The 24,320-nt window shown below is 46.8% G+C and overlaps 1 protein-coding gene across 3 annotated transcripts in view; it reads right to left on the bottom strand.

Moving 5' to 3' along the window:
- GALNT18 (polypeptide N-acetylgalactosaminyltransferase 18) overlaps positions 1-24,320 on the bottom strand; it is a 353,962-nt gene that overhangs the window by 40,364 nt on the left and 289,278 nt on the right. Inside the window, exons 7-10 of one of the 3 annotated variants that reach the window (XM_019456324.2) lie at positions 20,933-21,118; positions 12,692-12,829; positions 6,986-7,081; positions 2,593-2,619 (exon numbers count right to left, since the gene is read on the bottom strand). In XM_019456324.2, coding sequence (XP_019311869.1) covers positions 2,608-2,619; positions 6,986-7,081; positions 12,692-12,829; positions 20,933-21,118 — 432 coding nt within the window. In that variant the 3' untranslated portion in view covers positions 2,593-2,607. Of the gene's footprint in view, positions 1-2,592; positions 2,620-6,985; positions 7,082-12,691; positions 12,830-20,932; positions 21,119-24,320 lie in introns of those variants that run through there. The other 2 variants (XM_019456322.2, XM_053899989.1) reach the window with 2 other exon arrangements.

The raw sequence follows: 24,320 nt of genomic DNA, 5'->3' as shown, positions 1-24,320 counted from the left end.
AGGCAAAATGGGAGAGGAAATGGTCTGTCCTTTCAATATCCTACTGGGGCATGAACAAGCCCACCCAAGGGTATGCAATTTTCCAGGAGAATGTACCTGTGTTTGACTTTGTTATTTACCTTTTGACTGGTAGCCAAACACTAGGAAGTTAAATGGTAACTTCCAAATTTGTCTAGTAAAGATCACACTAAAGGCTACGATTTTATTTCCCTATAGGACATTGACTGCTTTTGTATCTAATCTAGCAATCTTATTCTAACTTTCTTTTTTAGAAAATGCCTAGAGATCCTGAGCTCCTCAAATGCTCTCCAGAATTGCTTAACCTTCTTACTGGCTCCCTGATTAAGGAATTAAATAAGTTTTTGTCACATGTTCATTTTGATTTTAAGAATCATGTTTTACTTTTTTGAATTGACAAAATAAACTTGTTTGATTAATGGCAATGAGGTTTGAGGATTGTTTATTACCTGACTGATACAGATTCTTTCTGGTTTTAAAACCCCAAATGGAATAAGTTAGAAATCTGAAAGAAGGAAATGAGAAAGGGAAATGACTCTCCGGGTCAGCGGGATAAACTGGATCATCTTGCTGTCCTGCCTTCTTGACCTTTTTCTTCCTTCACCATTCTTGGCCGTGCTTGGCTGAAATCCAAGCCACACGGCTCAACTCTGGCCACATGTGTAATTCTTAGGAGCGAGAAGAGTTCAAGCCCTGGCTGTGGTGAAGACTTGAGGATTAAAAAATATAGAACAGTCTGTCTCCAGCCCTAGAATGGGGACTTAATGAGGGCAGTGACTTCCATCTGGCTCATGACTGTTTCCCAGGGCCAAGAACATGACCTGGTACATGTTGGACTCTCACTGATTTCAGAAGAAAAAAAATGTAATGAATTAAAAGGTCATACAATTCTAGGGTGGGAGTGCCCTTAGGGATTTCTTAGCTTAAGCACCTACATGATATAGGAACCTTTCATAATGCCCCTGGAGTCCACCAGAGTTGACTTGGACACTTCTGATGATGGAGAGGTCACAGTATCATCAGAGCCAATGACTGGGAAGAGTTTCTGTATACTCAGCCAAAAATATGTGCCTTTTATAATTTTGGACATTTTCATGTCTCTCTTAGATCTGTTCCTCTCCAGGCTAAACAATTCCCGTTCTCAAGGACAGTCTTGAGTTTCTTTACCAATCTTGTAATAATAAGAGCCAATATCTAGTAAGCAATGACTGTGTACCAGGTTTGTTGTCTCAGTGCTTTATGTGCATTGGTTGATTTAATTCTTATAATAACCCTGAAGGTAGGTACTGCTATAATATCTATTCTATAGGTGAGAAAATTGAGGCACAAGGAAACTTTGACACCTATTCAAGGAACCCAATTGGTAAGTGGTCTGACTGGGATTCGAACCCAGACGGTCTGGTTCTTGACCACTATATATTGCCTCATCGTTTGCCTTTCAGCATTTTCAAGCTTCCTATCAAGGAAGGAACTCCTAGCAGAGTCTAGAAAGACTGTAACTTTGGGCTGATCTCTACTCCCCAGACAACAATGTGAGGTGCCACGTCCCTCCCCTGGAGTTGTGCAGTGTACCACCTGCACAGTTGTATGTGGCAGTCTCATCTGTGCATAAGTGAACTTCCCTGGTCTCTCTGTGGCCTCTGTGGCCATGGTAACGAGAGATTTTTCCAAGAGCTGTCGGGGGGGGGGGGGGGGAATGTTCCTGGAAATACATATCAAGGGTCTGATTTGGACCAAGTCTAAGAGATTCAGGCTCTATATTTGTCCAAAGTCCCCTCATGAGGTGTACCCTGACCACATACTAAGGTGATAGCCCTAAGCCTCTCCTTTGCTCCTCCCCATCCAACCCACCTCGCCCCACCCCCCAGGAGCCAGTGAAGTTTTTAAGGGCTAGTGGATACCTTTGGGAAGGCTTGCCAGTCAGAAGCCCTGCCTTATCACCCACTGCTTATCCTGTGCGCCTGCTTCTATGTCTGGTGGATGGAGGAACTCTACCAAGGACACATAGCCCATCTCCAGGATGACCCCATTCTCTTGGGCCACAGGACAGGCCAGACTCAAAAAACTCCTGCCATGGCAGGTTACCTACCACCCTGTTCTGGGAAATGGGTTTGATCTGAGGTTAGTCTCGAGCCTCCTTATCTCTGGGCACTAACAACTGTGCACCTCCTCTGTGGGCCTGGCGGGAGAAGGCAACTGGGACCCTGTGCTCCCTGTACAGCCTAGTACAGGAATGGGGAGGGGGACCCAAGTCTTTAAGACTTGCTGCATATCTCCATGAAGGAGTTGATTCATAAAGCACCGAGGGAAGGCAGCTCCCAGCCTTCCTGGCAAGCCCAGCACAAACTCACAGCTTCTCAGGCCAACTAAATTTCAGAACGAAGGAATTGAAGGTAAGTAGATAGAGCTGGTAGAGCTGGGCCTACAGCTGGCCAGCACAGCTTCCTCATTTGCACAGAAGACAGGCCCAGATGAGACAAATCAGTGGTGCTAGGGATCAGAATTGCCATTACCTTTGGGTGTAGAGTATTGACCAAGAGGAGGAATGAGGAAAGCCCAGTGGGATGACAGGCTCAATCTGGATGCTGCCTACGTGGTTGCCTGAAAATATGGAAACTCACTGAACACTTCAGATATATGTACTTTAGTGTACAACCATATCTCAATAAAAGGATAAAACAAAGGCTCAGAGAGGGTTAGGGTGACATTACAAATGTGTGGCAAGACCAAGCCTAGAACTCAGGATTCCCGAAGCCCCCCTTTCCATTATTCCACTGTATTTTTGCTGTCACAGAAACTCAGTGATGCTCCATTAGTCTAGGGGTAGGCTTTGACCAGGGCAGGAATCCATAGCACATGGCCCATGAGGTCAAGGAAAGTCAGTCCAGTGTGGGCTGGAGTTAGAATCTTGAAGGTATTTATACTGAGCAAGGCTTAATAAGAAAAAGCAATAGTAATAGTATAGCACTATCGCAACATTAACATCTAATATTGAGTGCTTACTATATACCATGCGCTATTTAAAACATTTTTTAATGTTTATTATCTTTGAGAGAGGGAGAGAGGGGGAGAGAGACAGACAGACACAATCTGAAGCAGACTCCAGGCTCTGAGCTCCCAGCACAGAGCCCGATGAGGTGCTCGAACTCACAGACCGTGAGATCATGACCTGAACTGTAGTCGGCCGCCCAACCGACTGAGCCATCCAGGCGCCCCTACCAGGCACTATTTTAAATACTTTACATGTATTAAATCTTTACAACAACCTTGATGGTATATACCACTATGAATCCATATTTTACAAAAATACAATAGGCCCACCTTTAAAAACTTGCCCATTTAAAAATGTGACAACTAGAGAGCATTGAAGCTGATTTTTGATTCCAGATGACCTGATTCCATAATCCATGCTCTTAGCCACAACACAGACTGCCCTATATTGAACCAGCAGCAGCTAGTAGACTGGCAGCCTTTGCCCAAACTGACATCTGCTATCCCACAGAGAAAACACTCAACATTTGTCCAATGATCCAGATAAGCAACAATCCTGCAGATTTCCACCTAGACTTGTTAAAAGCAAGTCCCTTCATTGTCTCCTGGACTGCATGTATTAAAAAGCAGACAAGGAATTGGCAAAAAGACAAAACTACTTGTGACCTGGCCACGTTGGCCCATACTCAAGAATAACCTGGGGAATTTCTGAGCTGAAAACTCCAGTGTCCAACTGCATTAATGATCAGAGAAATGCAAATTAAAACCATGGTGTGATACTATACACCTGCCACAATGTCTATAATTTAAAAAGACAGGTAATACCAAGTGTTGGCAAGGATGTGGAACAACTAGATAACATGTGGTTGGCACGAGTGAAAATTGAACTACTTAATTTGGAAATCTGTTTGACAGTATATTGGGTTGGCTTGGGTTGCCACCACAAAGTATCACAGGCTGGGTGGCTTAAATAACAGAAAGTCATTTTCCCACAGTTTTGAAGGCTGGGAAGTCCAAGATCTAAGTGCTGGTGCCTTCAGGTTCCAGGGAGAGCTCCCTTGCTAGCTTGCTAACCACCTTCTTGCTGTGTTGTCACATGGCAGAGACAGAAAGATGGAGAGAGAGAGAGAGAGAGAGAGAGAGAGAGAGAGAGAGAGAGAGAGAGAGAGAGAGAAACTTTGTAGTGTCTCTTCTTACAAGGACACTAATTCTATAAGATCAGGGATCTACCTTTATAACCTTATTTAACCTTAATTACTTCCTTGCTCCAAATACAGTCAGGGTTAGTGCTTCAACATATGAATTTGGGGGTGACACAATTCAGTCCATAGCATTCTTCCCCTGCCCCCCCCCCCCAAGTTCATTTCCTTCTCCCAAGCACAATGCATTTGTTTCATCCCAACAGCCCCTGAAATCTTAAGTCATTCCAGCATCAACTCTAGAGTCCAAATGTCATCAAAGTATCATCAAAATCAGATGGGCATGAGGCTCAAAGTGTGATTTATTCCAAGGCAAAGTTCTCTCCAGCTGAGAAACTGTGATATCAGAGAAGTTATGTGCTTCTAAAATACGGTGGCTGGGCAAACACCAGTTAGACAAGTGTGTTCCAGAAGGGGGAAATTGGAAGGAAGAGGTGATGGATCCCAAATGAGTCCAAAACCCAGCAAGGCTAATTCCATTTAATCTCAAGGCTTGAGAACAATCCCCTTTGTCTTGATGCCCTTCCCTCTAGGCCCACTGGGGTGGCATCACCCTATGGCTCTGTGGAGTTGCCTGACCCTTTGGCCCTCTGAGGTGGCCCTGCCCAAGCCACTCATTGCTTTAACCCTACCCCTGAGGTCCTGGGAGGGATCATCCTGGACCACTGAAACCAGAGAGGTAGGCCTGCCCTTTGAGGTGACAGCCTTGCCCCTGGGTTTGTTGGTGGGTCTGGCCTTCAGCATCTTTCTTCTCTTGAGGAATAGTGCATGTTCACAGCTGAACAGCTCTATGCTCCTGCCTTGTGAAATCTAAGAAACCCATCAGCCTGCCTTCATTCTGTCCTCTCTTCAGTGGAGGCTTCCAGTGTCTCTGCTGGTATAAGCTCATCTCTATTTATGGCTTCTGCTGCTGTGATGGCCGATTGAGTCCACGAGTCCTACCATGATCTCTTAATCAAACAGTTGTTCAGTCACACTCAGAGTTCTCTTCAGAACATGCCATATGGACAGGATGAGAATTTTCCAAATCTTTGAGGTTAAATGGGGTCATAAGAGTCAAGCCCTGATCTAATGGGATTAGTGTCCCTTCAAGAAGAGACACCAGAGCTCTCTCATTCTTTCTCTTCCTGCTGTGTGAGGACACAGAGAAGGTAACCATCAGCAAGTCAGAAAGAGCCCTCACCAGAAACCACATCAGCCAGCACTTTGATCTTGAACTTCCCAGCCACCAGAACTGTGAGAAAATAAATTCCCGTGACATTTTGTTACAGCAGCCCCAGCTGACAAATGCAGCCATTGTCTGCTAAAAGTAAACACACATCAACCCTATGATTCAGTGATTTGACTCAGGTATAAATCCAAAAGAAATGAGTCCAAATGTGCACCAAAAGACATGAACAGGATGTTCATAGCAGCAGTATTCATGATACTCTCAAACTGGCAATTTCCCAGGTGTCCATCAGCCATAGATATATAGGCAATACTGTATATTCATAAAATGGAAAATTACACAGTAATGAAAATTACAGCTACATGTAGCAGCGTGGAGGAACTTTACAAATATGATGAGGAAAGACAGAAGCCAACATGAGAAAGCATACACCCTAGGATCCTATTTATATAAAATTCAGAATCAGGTAATAATGCTCTTTTTTTTTTTTTTTTTTTTAATCTAGGGACTGGTTATGTTGGTGCATTTGCTCTGAAAACTCGCTAATCTGTACACTTACAATTGGCTACTTTCTGTACGTATATTGTGCGTCAATAAAAAGTTTACATAAAAATAGTGATCTGTGAAAAATATCGCAGCATTGTAAGAATGAGGAATGAGCTGCTATACTGTGTGGTGTGGGGAGAGTGTGATCTGCTGACCTACAACTGACCAGTCAGTGATGTCACAGCAGCTTGGCCCCCATAAAGGACGAGCGGGTGGAGGTCACAGTGGACAGTTGCTGTAAGTCTCAGCACACACACATCGTGATAGCCTTCAGTTGTATGTTTAGGTGGGTAACCACTCTTTTAAACACTCAGTTATAATTGCACAAATATACACATCTTCTATACCATCTTTTAAAAAAAAAATCGTGCCCTTCTGGAGGTAAGATAAGTAAACTCTGAAAGTGTCAGAACATGTCAGTCTGTGGCATCCGTGGAAAAATGGCTGTCCGTTGTACTCTATTGAATAAACCATTTCTCTTGCCTGTGTTTCAGCACCCTCTTTGGATATCTGGAGCCTAGGCTATGACTGGCTAATTTTTCCTAGGATAAATTATTTCCCTGGTAGCTTCCCCTCATTCTCCACCAGGAGAAAGTCCTAAGAGCTAGAAAAGTTCTCCTGGCTATAGATCTTGGCTCCAGCTGTGATCTACTAAAGGGCAGAGCCCAGACACCATGAAATGGCACTGTGAAGGGATTCTGAGATGTCAGGGAGCTTGGGGGGACCTTGGGTTCCCGCCCGCTAGGGAAGGGCATGGCTGCCAAAGCGAGGACTGAGATTTACCCATAGTTTCCCCAATAAGGCAGGCGTTCCTCTTTAGAAATTTATCCCTTTCCTTGCTCCCCACCCCAGGGGATCCAGGCATCCTAGCATCTGCTCCCCCCACCTCCTTCCAGGCAAGGCAGGCATGACTCTCCTCTTCTACTCATGAGCATACTCTTATTGAAGAGCCCTGGAAGCCTCTGGGCCTACAGTAGCCACAACATGACTTTAGCTATCCTTCTCCACACTGGACATACATGTGTACACCCCCAACAAGAGCCTCTCTCCGGGAACTCACCTGTGGTGTCATCCCATGGCAGATGTACACGATGGGAACGTTCTCTGTGTCTGGACCCTGATCAAGACACAAATCAGTCTTCAGAGAGTTCTGCAGCTGGACACCAGAGGAAAGGTAGCCACACCAAGGAGAAAGGAACAGAGAAACATATGCATTAAGTCAGGAGAAGCCAGCATTCCACTGAGACAAGTCCCATGTCCATAATTGCCCCACGGTCCCTTGAATACTGTGGAGAGCAATAACCACCAGCTTTTGCCTTGCATGAAGGTGCTGAGGGAAAACCAGCCTCCTGTGAAGGAGAAGCATTTTTGTGTTGTTAAAATGTGACAGTCCAGGTAGAAATAAAAGATATTCACACATGCACATGCACAAGATGGTGCCAGGTTCTTTACCCTGTCTATTCCCATAGGGGTGGCACCACGGCTTTCAATAGTCCTTGGTTAGAAGTCTTTGCTCTGGAAGGTTGGGCAAAGTGGGCAATATGTTAGCTGCCTTCAGGCCTGAGATGTTCTCTGGGTCCTTTCTGCCTCCTGCAGATCCAACAGGGGCTGGCTTGGCCCCTGTGGTGCCCAGATGATGAATCTCCAGAGTGGAGGTCAGACAGGTGGATAAGGGGTCCAGGATGGGAGTAGGGGAAGAGAGAGGTATCTCTTATCCTCACCTACAGGCACATACCAATCAATAGAACCAGTGCCTGGGTACCATGGACCAGTGTCTTACCATGTCTGGTAAGAAATCCAATATTCTATGTTCCTTTCTGGCATATGTCTACTTCCAGTCCCTAGAGAGGACAGGTTATGGTCCACATGGCCCTGCTCACCAGCTATAGCTGAGTAGACCATGGTGGGCACCAACATGCAGTTTAGAATGAGTTAATAATTCTATTTCTTTCTCTATTCTCCATCCTTCTCCTTCTGGAATGTAACCATCTCATCATCCTCTTACTCTGTCCTAGAACTCTAGATGAGAGAGTCAGTGTGGTCAATGGGTGGTGGCCACAAGAATTGTGAAGCCATTTAGATTGGGCATGGGGGATCTATCGGGCCATATGTAAGCTGAGAGATCCAATGTGGCCAAAGAAGAAATGAAGCATGAGACAGGATTAGAGAAGTTCTGCCCCTGCTATGGCTTTAGTGGCTTCCGGGCTCGGGTGCCCATGTCCAGCTGCACTTTACTTCCTGTGCCCATTAGAGTTTGTGGTATCGTTAGCCACCTCAACTTGAGCTAGCTGATATATAGCTCTTGTTAGCAACCGAAGCACTCTGCTTAGAACAGAAGAGGGATGTTGGAATTCAGGGAAGACCAGGGCAATGGACCACACAGGTGGGGCATCTAGCCAAGGAGGCCAGAGACTGATGGCGGCTGAGCTTTCATGGTCTTGACAACTTGTGGCAGGAAGGCAATGGACCCAATTAGGGGTGCAAAATGCAACAACCAGAGGCACGTGTGTGCTCTGTGAATCCCCTGTTCTTGACAGGGGACAAGGAACAGAGTCAAATTCTTTTCTCTTGAGCTTCTTCTCCTCTACCAGGCAAAGGCATCTCAATCCCAAACTTGCAGTTTGGAAGTTCTGAAGAAATATAAATGTGTGCCAGCTCCCTAGGCAGAGGCTCCAGAAACATCTATGTAGCAAATCCTCGTTTATAAAAGAACTATTTGGCTTGCCTGTGTGAGGCAGCATACATAAACACTCTCTGGACTTCTCCCACAGCCTACAGAGAGGTGGGTGTCACATCTAAAGCTGAGAACTGTAATCCATTAGTGAGACCCGCTAACAGCTGTCGCAAAGCAAAAGCAAAAGGTCCATGGAGCCCTGATGTCAGACTTGGCTTTCTGCTAGGTTCTCAAAGCCATCCCCTGGGTGAGGAGGTAGGTGGTGGCTTTTGATAAAGTGCCCCCAGCTCTGTGTCCTTCCTCCCCCATTAAGCAGGTGGTCTGTTGATGCTGTTGGGAGAGACAGGCTGGGATGGAATCCTGGCTCCAGCTGTGTGGTCTTGGACAAAGAACATTTACTCCTTCTTGTCTGTTTTCTCCTCTCTAAAATAGGGATAATAATAGTGCCTACCTCACAGGGTTGTTATGAGGGTTAAATGAGACACTACCTATGAGTATATAGCATGGAGCCTGGTAAATAGCAAATGTGCAATAATTGTTAGCTACTATTATTACGGCTATAACCTTCCTGAGAGCCATTCAGGGAAACTAGCTTTTATGGCTGCATTTATGTGCCAGCTACCATATGAAGTGCTTTCCATGTGTTATCTCCCCTAATCCTCAGAGCAATGCAGCCAGGTAATATGATCTCTTTTAAGGGTGAGGAACAGTGGCATAGGAAGGTCTGCTTCACCTCGTCATCTGTGATGCCATTTCCATTGCATGGGCCCTTCCCCGTGTCACCTCTACTTTTGCCTTCATTTTGTTAGACGAAGTCCTCTTCTTCCTTCTGCTCTCAGCTTCTCTGTTGCTCTGGAAGTGTTTCCTGACCCACATCTGGGTGTAAGGTCATGGCCCTATGCTTCATCATCATCTCCATTTCTCTTACTGTAGCACTTGGTGTGCTGTGTTCTTACTGCTTCTTCACGTGCCTTTCTCCCCTGTCTGAGCAGGCTGGGGCTATGTCTTTCTCATGGTCTGTGACACGGGCCACTCCTGGCCCATAGCAGACAGTAAATCCATGTGGAATGAATGAATTAGTGAAGAAAATGAACAAATGGATGGCATTCCCAAATGAACAACACTGGCAGGTGGACAAGTGTAAAGTTCTTTCCCTCGTGCAGCTGGCGACAATCCTGAGACTGAAAACTGCCCCCTCAGATGGTGTAACTATAACTTTTAAGGTTTTATAACCTGCCAAGATCACACAGAGTAAGTGGCAAAGCTAACGTCTGGAAGCTGGGTGTGTCTGTTTCCAGATTCCATCTTCGCTGTCCACACTAGAGCTGGGATGAATCCAAAGACCCCGCCTCTTGGACGTGGAGCTCCACCCTCCGGGGGAAACCCATTCCCACACTATGGGGCCCAGAGGCCCTTCTGCCTGTGGCAGTCATTAATGGGACCTGTGAGTGGATTAATGGGCTGTGTTATAGACTTGACCCAGGCCCCATTGAGAGTTCCAGGAGGTTATTTGACCTGAGCAATGTAGTTTGGCGTAAGTTAGCACGGAAAAAGTAAGAAGAAGCTTTACCCCCAAGAAGACATCTGGTCTCTGCATTTCAGAATAAAAATAATCACCAGGAAGAATGATTCAGCCTCAGCAAATCCTCTTGTGGCTGCATCCTGCTTTGCCCATCTTCACCCTGTTGCCCCCATTAAGAGTTAATTATGCTCCTTGACAAGCCAGCGTGTCTCTATTCTGTCAGAGCCCAGTCTGTGGAGGAGCCAGAAGGGAGGGGAGGCTGGCTGGGCTCCCTGAGCAGGGGCTGGCAGATGAACATGTGGGGGTGGGGGTCAGAGACTCTGCTAGCCCCAGGGATGGTTAGCACTGCTCAGTCCTTTGGGATGATGAGAGAATGGCTTTTCAGCACACCAGAGTAAAAGCAGCTCTAACTAAGGACTCAGATCCAGATCTCAACCCTGTATATGCCACTTACTATTTGATCAACGAAAGGTTTCTGGGTGTGGTGGTGAGGGCTACATGGTAATTCTGCTGTACATTTCATTAAGATGAGACCCTTTTGCTTGGAAGACAAGAATGCTTTTGGTAAGGCCCAGTACTGCAATGGCTGTATACACAAACCTCCACTGTTGTTTTCCCACTGTAGTTAATACTGTTTGGCTGATACTGTTCAGCTATAGCTGACAGCTTGGTGAGAACATGAATCCAGAAGCTGGCCCTAGCTCACAGGGGTTTGGGGCCAATAGTTTCTCCAGAGCCACAGTAGCATAACCCTCCTTTTTGGATTGGGTCAAACCATGGCCAAGCATCATATACAACTTGCTATGGGCAGAGTGCAGGGGGACCAGTAACAGCTGTGTCCTCAATATGGCCCTAGGGAGATAGATGGGGTTGATAGGTACTTCATAGTCTGGTGTGTTTCCATGGGAACAAGAGGATGTGAAGCTTCAGGTGAGAAGTTTTCTGGCACCCAAATTACACCAGCCTGAGAAATGGAGACGCAAGGGGCCACTGAGTGATTTCCTCAGGACATGTCAACCATGCCATGGAAACTCTTGTGGGAGGATCTGACTCCCTCCTATAGGTTGGTCTGCTGGACAACAAAAGTCTGATTGGGGGACAGGATTCCTGGGATCCTGGCTCTGTGTCTTATAGCATCCTAGGATGTCAGAGTTGGGAGGCCCACTGAGAACATGGAGGCCCATCCTCAGCGAGCATTTTCCTCTCACCCCAACCCAAGCAGATGCTATGCCCATTATATTCCTGCTGAGGCAGGCCTTCAACTCAGTTTTGACCACAGCTTATCGGAGGGGAGGTCACAGTTCTTCTTCTGAGTTTCATCCTAGAATATCAAAAAGGTCTGCAGGGATTCTCTCCAAAGAGAGGGAGCAGAATGCTATCAGAAGCTGATGTTTTAGGGGGTGCCTGGGTGGCTCAGTCGGTTAAGCATCCGACTTCGGCTCAAGCCATGATCTCACCGTTCGTGAGTTCAAGCCCTGCTTTGGGGTCTGTGCTGACAGCTCAGGGCCTGGAGCCTGCGTTTGATTCTGTGTCTCCCCCTCTCTTGGCTCCTCCCCTGATCACACTCTGTCTGTCTCAAAATAAAGATTAAAAAAAATTAAGAAAAAAAGATGATGTTTTAGACTCAGTTCTGTGTTAATGACCTATGTGAACATGGGAAGGTCACTTTGCCTTTTTGTCACCCCCCACCCGGAACAAGGTGGTGAGAAATCTATGTAGTTTTGGGGGCTTATAGCTGTCAGCAGAAAAGCTCTATGTGTTCAGGAATCAAAGACCAGATGAGATATCAAAAAAATCAATCAGGTATCATTGGAAATACTTTAAGAGTTGAATCGTCCTGGGAACATTGGGATAATGGTAGAATTTACCATATTAAAAGTATTTTAACCTTAGAAAATACAAGTCGTCAGGATATATATTTATATAGCTGAGACATTTTTCTATTCTAGGAGTACAGCATTATTTTGCCCCATTTAACATAGGGAGAAACTGAGGCCCATAGATGTTAAGACACTTGACTGAGAAGCAGCTTGGTCAAGATTGGTTTGGATCTGAACCACATCTGTCTGCATCCAAACCCTGTGCTCTGCCCTCCATAAGGGTAACTGCTCTGTGCCAAACAACAGGGGGTTGGCGCTTCCCCCCAAATACAGTGAACTCAAGAAGGTTGTGTTCCAGAACTCCTTTCCTAGAGGCTGTGCGTGTGAGTGGAAAGCATAAGCCCCTTCAGTGGGGGAGGCATACAGGCTGGTCACTAGAACCTCAGGTACCCGTTGCTTGGGGAACAGTGGGTGATTGGTATGTTACCTCGCAATCTTAACCTAACTGCAGGGTTTTGTTTTATTAAGTAGCACATGCAGGTTTGAGGCTAGAGCTAAATTGCTTGAGGCTCCAGAGGAGAGACTAAGCACATCTCAAGGGAACAGAGAGGTTCTGTCTATGAAACCAAAAGCTGCCTTTTGCCTGCTGGTCTACCAGAGGTCCCGTGGAGTCAGGCTCTCCCCTGACTCTATACCTCTCTCTGGCCTTGCTCTCTGTGTCTGAGTGAACCCCAAGGGGCAGGTCCTTACCACTCCATAGGCAATGATGTCCGAGTACATCCTCATCTCCGGGTACACGCTGACCAGGTACCATCGGAAGGTCTTGCACTGCAGCTGTTTTCTCAGGGCCTTCCTTGCGGTGATGTCCCCAATGTCGATTCCAGAGTCCTGCGTGGGTGTGCAAATGCAGAGATACAGCCACCACCAGGACATGGCTTCTCCCCAGACCTCCCAGCCAACGTTCCTGGAGACTGCCTAGTGAAGGGAGGATGTGGGACATTAACTCCTTCATTTCCCCACATGTCCTTAGCCCCATGACTGTCCCCATGTGGGCACTGAAATGTGAGGTCAGCACTGATGGGGACTGTCACTAAAAGCCTTTGAAAATAAATAGAACAAGGGGCGCCTGAGTGGTGCAGTCGGTTAAGTGTCTGACTTCAGCTCAGGTCATGATCTCACGGCTTGTGGGTTCGAGCTCCATGTCGGGCTCTGTGCTGACAGCTCAGAGCCTGGAGCCTGCTTCGGACTCTGTGTTTCCCTCTCTCTGTGCCCTTCCCCCGCTCATGCTCAGTCTCTCTCTCTCTCTCTGTCTCTCTCAAAAATAAATAAACATTAAAAAAAAATAAAAAAATAAATGGAACAAAAAAACCTGTGGTCTAGGTGTAGGTGGAAGGAGCTGGAGCACACAGTTGGAGTACAGTTTTTTCTACCTCATGCTAGAAGATGAGAAGTTCTGAGCTGTGGGGGGAAAGAGGGAGGGAGGGAAAAAGTGGAAGGTGGAATAGTACTAATTCAAATACTATTCCTAATAACTGCGGCAGAAAAGCCTTCTGTAATGCTCGCAATGTGGTAGGTTCTGTCCTGCATGAAACCTGCACAGAAGTTTATATGCATGTACAGTGGCCCACTTAAACCTATAGGGTAGCACTGTTTTATAGATGAGTTGAGACAAAGAGAGGTTCAGTGACCTCTTGCCCAAAGTCCTACAGCTGATAAATGGGGGAGCTGAGAGTTGCACCCAATCAACCCAGGTCGGGAGTTTGCATTTTTAACCTATGCTATGCATCTAGAAGAGCCTATCCTCTGCCTCCTAAGACCAGGTCCTTGTGGGAGAAGCAGACCCTCTCTTAGCTTGGGGGTCTTAGTGTAGAGAGTAGTTGTGTCTCTCACTTCCCAGGTATATCAGAGTGGTGGCCTCTGAGCCATCAAGGTATAGCAGGCAAGAAGTGGTAATGGAGACATGGATGTGTCCTTGATTTAGAGAGAGAGAGGCCCCCACATTCCTTGCGGTCTCAGAGCAAAGGGGAGAACACTGAGTCCCTGGGCCTGAACACCAGCCATGGAACAGGGCACAGAATCAGCTGAGAAAGAGTTGATGTCACAGCAGAAGATGGTGAGGAGTCTCTCTAGCTGGGGATCAGGTGCAGACTCCGTGACATCTCAGAGGATGACACCACGGAGCCAGGGACCAGAGCGGGCACGTGGTATTTCATAAGCCCAGAGTAGGGAGAGAGGAAGACAGGGAAATAACAGCTCTCTCCTACTGGCACTGGTACTTGTGTGCTGGCTGTGTGAACCTCCTGCTTCTAGCAACAGCTCTGGGGATCAAGTTACTGGGGTTGGGAAGATCATGAAATGAACAGAGTTTGAGTTAATGTCTGAGAAAAATCACAAAGATGGCCGCTGCACAAATCTGCACGTGATCAGGACAAGTATTTGGTATTCGACCATGGAGGCCTGAGTAACAAGAGAGTGTAGATACAGAAGAAATACATTTATTTTTCCCACTAGAATTTAGGTAACATAAAAATGTGAACCTACTACAGCCTGAAGTTTAAGTTCTAGACTGCTAAGGGGCAATGTCTTCTGAGTACTTCTAGATGACCTCATCTATAATTTGTCTATTCCTCGGCTCCTGCCCCGAGAACTTTCCAGCAACTGCTACTTGGCCTTTCTCTGCTGGATCCAGGAAACATGTTAGACTAATCTCTGTGCCCCAGACCTACCGCTGAGCCTGGACTGTATTGATGAAAACTAGGTTGAGAAAATATTTATGAAGTATTATAGATAAAAGCTGGCAATAACTGTAACCTCCCACTCACCCCAGCCCCAGCCCCAGCCCCAGCCCCAGCCCCAGCCCCAGCCCCACCCCAAGGGATCTGTTAAGTATTAGCTCTTTAAACTTCTCTGCCCCTTATCCTGATATCACAAAGGTATTTGCTAGGACCCAGGCCTTCCCCTTCATGCTATCATCGCCTTTATATGACAAATTAACACTGTGTCTCAGCATTTATGGGGAGCCACTGGAAGAATCTGTCTCTAGAAGGCCCCCGTGCTTTCCTAAAATTCTGGGTTCCCACAGGAAAACTTTCTTTTTACATTCAGGATCAAGGGAAAGTTGGTCTCTCTCCTTATCTAATCGAAGGTGGGAGAAATACCCATCAGAGGCTCATTTCTACTTCTAGAAGATTCAAGAATCAGAGCTTTGCTCTGCTTATATTTCTGGATATCATGCCCCTTTCCCCTTCCTATTTGTTAGTTGACTTCTGTCTTTCCATTTTAATGGTTCAGGACGTCTGTACAGTATATTTACTGTAAAATGCATCAAACTGTTTTCAGATTGAGGGAAGAAATTGTGAAATAAGCAAACTTTCTCAGAGAAGGTCACCTTGACCCTTATTATTAGAAAACAATAAATGTATCACCCCCTTTGCCAAATACTTAGTGGATTGAATAGAGTCCCCTGTAAAATTTGTGTCTACCCAGAACCTCCAAATGTGATCTTATTTGGCAATAGGATCATTGCAGACAGAATTCATTAGAGATCTGCAGATGAAATCATTCTGGATTTAGGGTAAGCTCTAAATGCAATGGCCAGTATCTTCAATGCCACCCCCCTATCTCTTATGAACACACAGAGTCATAGAGACAGAGGGAGAGACTGGAGTGGTGCATTTACGAGACGAGGAATATGCCAGGAACCACCAAAAGCTGGAGAAGACGAAGTATCCTCCCCTAGAGCTTTTGGAGGGAGCACAGCACTGTCGTCACCTTGATTTGGGGCTTCTGGCCTCCAGAATTGCAAGAGAGTAATTTCTGTTGTTTAAAGCCACTCAATTTGTGGTAATTTGTGATGGTGGCCCTTGGAAACAAATACACCCAGCCACACAAAAAGCTGGCCAGTATTCCCGCCCGTGTGTGCAGCCACATACACAACATCTTGTAGCCAAACCTAGAGAAGGGCCATCACTTGTGCACCATGGTGAGTCATCCCTGGCACTCAACCTGTCTTTGGGCAAGAGAAGGCAGTGGGGTGGGGGTGGGGGGGGCGGTGGCTAGAGTTCCTGAACCTGGTGTAAGAGAATGTTGACGCTTTGCTGCAGGCTGACTTCCTGTGTGTTGATAAACAAACTGATTTTCAATCAAAGTAGAAAGGATGCCAGAGCTGGCAGCTCCTCTGGCCATCCCAAAGCTTGGGACTGAACGTGGAAAGGAAGCAGGTCATAGAGCTGGCGGACCTGGCTGGTGCACGGCAGGGGGAGGACTTGGCATAGAAGGTGACCGGGCAGGATAAATGCCCTGCAAGGGCATTTGAAAGCTGGGGTGGGAATGCAGAAGGCAGAGGCAAGACCACCCACACCGAGAGGTAAGACTGATCTGGTGCTTTTTCTACTTACCGAGCACCCGTCAGAGCCTTTATGTACATGAACTTATTTAATTTTCAAGGCAGCCACTGGGCAGGGTTGTGGGGTCTGACTCTCTACCTGCAGCTGGGATGCTGGAGGCAAAAGGTTAAGTAAACAGGTAGCAGATGTGCTGTGGTTGAGCAGAAGGTCTTGATATAGCACCACAGCAAGGGCAGCCGGGAAAACTCTTGGGGAAGGCACGCGGGGCATGTGGCATCCACACTTCCTCCCTCTTTTTCAGCTCATCTTAAAAAATTTTTTTAATGTTTATTTTTGACAGAAACAGAGCATGAGTGGGGGAGGGGCAGAGAGAGAGGGAGACACGGAATCCAAAGCAGGCTCCAGGCTCTGAGCTGTCGGCACAGAGCCTGACGCGGGGCTCGAACTCACAGACCGCGAGGTCATGACCTGAGCTGAAGTCGGACGCTCAACCGACTGAGCCACCCAGGTGCCCCTTCAGCTCATCTTTAGTACATGCCAGGTGCTGTCCTAAGCACTGTGCATCCAAAGAGGAAGAAGGCACAGACTGTGCTTGAAAGGAAGACCCAGACAAGTAAACAGACTCTGTACACAGTGTGAAGCACAGAAGCAAACAGGGTGCTGAGGGAGAGCAGAAGAGGAAGGAGCCCTTAGTCCATCTCACTGTGTGGGGCAGCCAAGATGGTGGGGAGGGAAAGGCGAGCAATCAGAGAAGGCTTCCTGGAGGAGGTGACACTCAAGGTGAATTAAAGACTAGCAGGATTAGTTAATCTAGTATTACTCAAATCTGGCAGCCCCAAACCGGCACCCAGAGAGCTCTGAACAGGTTCTGGGACCACTACATACCTACTCATCACAATCTCTGAGGATGAGACCCAGAATTAATCAGCTGGTCTGCAGATCTGCTTTTAGGAGCCACGGACCGAGGGAGAAAGGAATTACACACACTGCCAGCAGATCCATTTGTTAATAAGCATCGGCGAGGTTTTCCTGAGCTCTGATCATGTGCCCTGGCTTGCGCTAGGTATGGTGACACAAAAATGAAGAATACAATCTGTCCCCAGGAAGCCTGTGGTCTAATGCAGTGGCTCTCAGCCTGGATGGATATTAGAATCCCTGAAGAGCTTTCCAAAAAATGATCCCTGGTCCCCTTCCAAACCAATTAAGTCATAATCTCTGGGGCTGGAACACAAGGGATTTTAATGTTCAGCCAGATTTGAGAGCCCCTGGGGGGAGGGAGAGAGGGAGGGAGAGAGGGAGGGAGGGAGAGAGAGAGAGAGAGAGAGAGAGACTTTTACACAATAGAACATTCTTTCACAGGATAGTGCTGCAATGACACAGACATACATGCAAAGGGGGCACTTTCTCTAGCTGAGGCTGACTTTCTAGAGGAGGGGTCACTGGAACTGAGTCTACTAGGATGGAGGGAAATCGGTAAGGGTGGATGCTGGGGGAGAGGCAGAGGGTAGGGAGTTCCAAGCAGAGAGGACAAAATGAGCAAACATACAGAGAGAAGAAATAGCATGGAATAGATGGGAAACTCTGGAGCTCTCACTGTCCTGCAGTCTACAGAAACTATAATACAGAGTGGGGACAGGGGGTTACAGGTGGGCAGAGGGGTTTATGCCTGATCTGGTGCACAGTGGAGAGTCCGTTCAAGATTTTAAGCAGGGCAATGATGTGGTCACTGAGTTTTAAAAAATTTTTTTAATGTTTTATTATTTTTGAGCGCGAGAGAGAGACAGAGTACAAGTAGGGGAGGGGTAGAGAGAGGGAGACACAGAATCCGAAGAAGGCTCCAGGCTCTGAGCTGTCAGCACAGAGCCCGACGCGAGTCTCCAACCCATTAACCGTGAGATAATGACCTGAACCGAAGTCAGACACCTAACTGACTGAGCCCCACTGTGTGTGTGTGTGTGTGTGTGTGTGTGTGTTTATTTTTATTTTTTAAAGATAACTTTGGGTAGTGCGGAGGATAGATTTGAGGGGGATAAGTCTCGAGCCAGGGAAACCAGGGGCTCTTGTGCAGGAAAAGACAAGGCCTGAACTCAGACGTGAGGTGGGTAGGAACGGACAGAAGAGTTCAGTGATGGATTGGGAATGGGGCTTAAGGGAAAGGAGGATCAGAGGAAGACGTGTTTCAAGCTCATAGATCTGGGAAGATGGTGGTATCCTCAACTGTAATGGGAGGGAGAACAGGAGCAGCTTTGGGGGGAAAGATGTTCTCCATTTTTGGCAGATCCAGTCTAAAGTGCCTGAGGGAGCACCCAGGAGATCGACGTGCAGCTGCAGGTCTGAAGCTAAAGGCAGAAGTCAGGGCTAGAGGTATTAGTTAGGAAGTCGTCAATGGATAGATGGTAGGAGGACCCAGGAATAGATGGGACCACCAGGGAGTAAAATGAGAGTGGTTGGCCAAGGGTGGATGCCTGGGTGCACTTAAGCATCCAGGGGAGGTAAGCATTGCCCACAGGGAATTAGGAGCAATCAGAGAGAGGTGGGGATATCCTGGGGTGTGGAATCAAAGAGCCAAGCAAGTACAGAATTTCAAGGAAAAGGTGGGATCCTGGAGGTTAAAGACTTTAAAATGTCCATTAAGCAGTTAAGATGCTTTGTCAAAAGCAGTTTGGGGGCAATACTGGGATGTGACTTGAGAAGTGAATGGAGGGGGTATGTGTTGACTCTTTCCAGAAGTCTCAGAAGAGGCAGGAGATGGAGTCTGGACAAAGCAGGGAATAGTGGGGGTCAAGAGATAGACTTTTAGAAAACACACTGACCACCTTCTCCATCTGAGGCTTTATCCTGGACACTCCCACTGCTCATCTGCCTTCCCTTTTTTACTAAAAAATTTTTTAATGTTTATTTTTGAGAGAGAGAGAGAGAGGGAGACACAGAATTTGAAGTGGGCTCCAGGATCTGAGCTGTCAGCATAGAACCTGATGTGGGGCTCTAACTCATGAACTGTGAGATCATGATCTGAGCTGAAGTTAAATGCTTAACTGACTGAGCCACCCAGGAGCCCCTTATCTGCCTTTCTTGAATTCACTTCCCTCTCATCCTACCCATTTGACCAGGTTTGAACTACCCTCTGAGAAGTCACAGACACACACTGAGTTTCATCATTTTCCAGTTACTTTTCTCTCTTGGTCTCTGCCATTCATTGGATTTACTATCCATTTCAACATCTATCAGCCACTATGAGGGGAGAGGACTAAAAGATTTGCAGCTTTGGGGTACAGAGAGAAGGGGGCAAGAGTGTGGACAGGACTCTAAGAGACTACGGATCTATGATACTTCACTGCTAAGTTCCTGGGGGACTTTCCAAGTGTTTAACATTTTGCTATCAGAGGACACCCACAGTGGGGCTCAGCATGCTCCCAAGAATACTGTGATCCAACTCCCACAGCCACAGATGGGTCTAGAAGGCACTGCTGTTTCCCTAGAAACACTCCCACTGTCAGGGATACAATCCTGGGGCTGGTTCATTAAGGTTGCTCACACTCTGGCTGGTACTTCTTGGCTCCTCTTCTCCCTACTGGTGAAATGTCACTGATCGTGGGAGTACACATCCCAACCCCACCCCCCCCCCACCCCCATGATAGTGGAGGTGATGGGGGCTGCCTAAAAGCTCCTGCCCATGGTCCAGGTAACCTTCAATCACTCTGCCAGAGCAACATTAGCTGGGTGGAGAGATCAGGGAACAGGACCTTCATATGGAAACGTTAGGCAAAAATCAACCATTTCTCTATTAGGAAGAGAGAACTGAAGCTTTTTAAAGGATTCCCAAGGGGAAAGAAGGAGGTCATGCAGTCAACAGCTATCTCACATAGACAGTGCAACATAACCAATGATCTCTAGGCAGAGAGGCTGGTAAGCAGGTTGGGATCCCGTGGCTGGCATCTGTTGGGTTCTCGCAACTCAGTGGTCCAAGGTCATTTCCATGTGACACATGACAAGGCAGAACCAATCTACTAGAGAAACATTGCTTTTTCTCTGGCATTTCTTAAATGTAGGTGATAAGAGGGATAGAGGACAGTGGCAGGCAATGATGAGATTCTCTGATGATTAGAAATCATCCAGAACAGTTCCCTTCTCCTCCTGAGGGTCCTGTGAGAGTGTATCCCCTCCTCATGCATCTGGTTCCAGAAATCCCAAAGGCATATGGACATTCCTATTGCTCTGGTCACAGGTTCGATGGAGAAGCCTAAATATAGTCTACAGGGAGACTAAAGGGCACTTTGGTGAATTTTGGTAATTGCTGGTATATTTGTATAGCAGAGAGGCTGAGGACCTAGACATGAAGTAAAGTTGGAGCCACCCGGTCCAATGTTCTCATTTAAAATGAGGATAACTGAGGTCAGGAGAGAAGAAGTCTTTCTTTAAGCATGCTGACCAGGGACAGGGGTGGGGATAAGACATGGCTTAGTGCCTCACAGTCCGCCTCTTTTCTCCCACATGTAGTATCTTTTGGGGCTGAGAGTCTACTCTACCATGGATAATAAGACTCTGCCTGATCTATGGGAAAAAGGGTTAGTCCCATATTTTTTGTGTTTTAATGTTTTTTCCTACCAACCCTCCCCAAAACCCCATCCCCACAGGGGCTTCCTACCTCTTGGGGTATGTTCCATGCCATGTAGACATGGCTTTTAAATTCATCCATCCAGACTTCAGCCACCCTGAGGGCATTCCTGCGGACATGGGCTGTGAGGTCCTCGGTGTAGGGCTTGTGGGCTCGCTCAATGTGGGCAATCCGAGAACAAGGCAGGACTTCCACGCTCCCACCACACTGCCACACCTGTAGAAGACACAGAGTCACTCACCAGTGCCCAGACCTGACTCTGAGCCACTAAAGTAGGCCTTAGGTGACCATTCAATCTGAGCATGAACAACTCCAGCTCTCTTCATCTTGTCTCTCCAGACTAGTGTCTACAGAGGGGGTGAGCTCTACCTTATTTCTATTCCTATAGCAGGAAGGTTATTGAGTCATTATTTTGTGTCTTGTTTCTTGTTGCTGTGGATTTACCAGCAAAGAATGCACCTTCTTTTTCCATCCCTTCCATTCCTGCAAAGAAGAGACTAGACATTGTGTGACCAATGATCTGGGCTCTCCTAGCCCCTGACAGAGAAGTTAACAAAAATCTTCATAATGGTCTCTGCAGCAATGCTAGACCTAGAGGAACCAGTAGAGACTCCCAGCAGAGGTATCATCCTAAAATGGACCACATGGGCCAGACAGAGATTAGTGATCACCAGAGGGAGTGAGCCTGTTGCCCTTCTCCTGGTCCGTCTTTTCCTGGGCCCTGAGTTCTAATAGAACCCAAGAGAGAGGGAGATACAAAGAAGGCAATCATGTGAAACTTCTCGCTGACCTCAGTGACTAGGAGCTTGAATCAGATGCAATTTGACTTCAAAAAATAAAGAAAAATGATCTTCTCTTCTGAGTGCCGAAGGACAGTGTCTTGGAGGTCTTGCCACAAATGTTGCAGCCACTCTGAACTTCCAATGTTCTGGGATGTGCACATCTTTTTGTCATTGTAGAATGCTACTCCTTCTCCAGCTGAAAAAATGTAATCTGTCAAGATCCTGACCACATGACTTCTCTGTTGTAGAGTCTTTGCTCAATTTTGGGGGCAGAGCCAATTTCTCCCTCCTCTGCTCCCCAAGCTCTTGATAACGCAACTTCCTGCTTACCTGTCAGCCTCCTTCCCTCACTTCGTGTTCCTAGATGGAAAGAACTCCTGTCTCCTTCATTTCTCATCCCTAGCACTAACACAGGCCTGGTACATACAGGTACTTAGTAAGTACTTGTTGAATCAATATATGGATGATGATACTTAATCACTCAATCACTATATGATTGATGCTTAATAAATGTGTGATGAATCCGAAATACCTGGCCAGAGCTGATGAATGAAGCTTCTGAGGGAAAATAATCATTATTTCTTGGTGGATAGCAGTGAGCACCTGTCAGATACTGTCAACCAGATAATTTGGTAAATAATGTTCACACTTATAACCTGTATCCATCAAGGATAGGTCTGCATCTAAGATAAGGTCAACTTTGTTTTTCCTTTCCTTTTTTTTTTTTTTTTTTTTTTTTGAGTATAGTTAACATACAGTGTTGTATTAGGTTCAGGTGTACAATACAATGATTGGAAAATTCTATACATTTCTCATTGTTCATCAAGATAAGTGTACTATAAGGTCAACTTTGGATTTCACTAAGTTACTCTGTGTGTGTGTCAGGAAGAGAATGCCTTCTGTTCCACCCGTCTGTTTCACAACAGTTGGTCCCTACAGACTGTCAGAGTTGGAAGGCAACTGATCGCCTTTCCACTCTCTGAACTTGTCTTGCCTTCAGTATATAATTTATGGCCAATGGAAAAGACACAAGCGTTTGCACTGAGGGTCCACCATGTACCAGGCACTGGACTGTGTATGTGGGTAGGTAGTATAGTGTGGTGGTTATGAGCAGAGGGTTTGGAACCAGACTGCTTGGGTTCAAATCCTGGCTCTGTTTCACGCTAGCTGTGTGACCTTGGGTACGTCACTCAATCTCATTGTGTTTCAGTTTCCTCCTCTCAAATGGGGATTAAAATAGTACCTCTTTCATGAGGTTCCCGAGGAGATTAAAGTGATTATATACAAAGTGCTTAGCAACATGCCTGGCACATAATCATGTCATCAGCTCAGCTCTTACTAAACAAATTATATTCAGCAGGATCTTTAGAATAACCCTGTGTTACAGTGGTTATTGTCTCCAATTCCAAATGGGGAAACTGAGACCAAAGGCTGTCCCTTGTCCAAGGCCACACGGCTGGTACTGAAGAGAAAAGGATCTGTCTGACCTCCACTGAAGCTTAGGCAAGAGAGGAAGCCATGGAAGGCCTCAGGCTGTGCACCTTCATTTCCATGACCCGTACATTCTGGGGCTCATGCTGATTTCCAATTCACTTTGCTGAGATTTGCAATGAAAGCCTATGAATACTGTGAATATGTTACAACACAGAGAGTCAGGGTAATTATTCTTTTGCAACCAGAACGGAGGCTATTACTTGGCATATTTCAGCAACATAACACAGAACATGATTTGTAACAAAGCTCTTTTATTACAAGACCTGTTTCTCAAAGAGTCGCTTCACCATTTCACCTTAGAGTGGGTGCCTCTGCTGTGGTTCTGATCACAAGGGTGGCAGCTGTACCTCCTATGCCCTCTAAGCGCATGGTAAGAGGAATGGTGTGAACTCACTGTTGGACTCTCGAATCCACTCCTGTTTTCCTTTTCTTTGACCACGGCCCTTGTCTAGACCACTGTCATGTCTCACTTGAACTCTGGAACAGCCTCCAAACAACCGATCTCCCTCCTGCCTTCCTCTTCCAGTCTCTTCGCCTCCCTGCAGCCAGAGTGATCCTTTTAAAGTGTAGGGTGGATCACATCCCCTGCACCACACATTTCCCAGCACGGCCCTGAGGCTGTGAGGCCTCCTGGGGCCCAGCCCTGCCCTGCCCATCCCTCCAGCCTTGTGCTGGCTCCCCCATATGCTCTATGCCACAGCCACGCTGACATGTTCTACTTCTCCCAGCATGCATGTTTGTCCTCCCATCTCTGGACTTCTGCACATACAATTATATACCCCACCCCTGCCCAAGCTCTCCTTTAGACACGTGCTAAATGGTGCCTGGACAGATCATGGGTTTCCAGCAGAGTTGGAGTGGCTGGGCCAGTGGGAGGACATAGTGTTTGAAAGCACAGCTTTGGAGCCAGCGAGAACTAAATTCAAACATTTTGCCTCTGCCACCTGCTGCAATTCCACCTTGGGCAGGTCACTTCTCCCAAGCCTCAATTTCGCCCAGGAGAAGATGGGGATGTGTGGATTCATCATGTTCAACCCTGGTGCTTCAGTCTGAGCACCGCATGGATGGCAGTCAAGGAGGTAGGGGCAGGACATCTGGGCTCATTCTGTCCTCACTGCATGCCTGCTGACGGGTGACTGTGG

Source organism: Panthera pardus, unplaced genomic scaffold (genome assembly GCF_024362965.1).
Source record: "Panthera pardus isolate Hobbes unplaced genomic scaffold, ASM2436296v1 HiC_scaffold_12, whole genome shotgun sequence".
Lineage (NCBI taxonomy): Eukaryota > Metazoa > Chordata > Mammalia > Carnivora > Felidae > Panthera > Panthera pardus.
The sequence above is the reverse complement of the archived record's forward strand: the minus strand, read 5'-3'. Positions and strand labels throughout refer to the sequence as shown.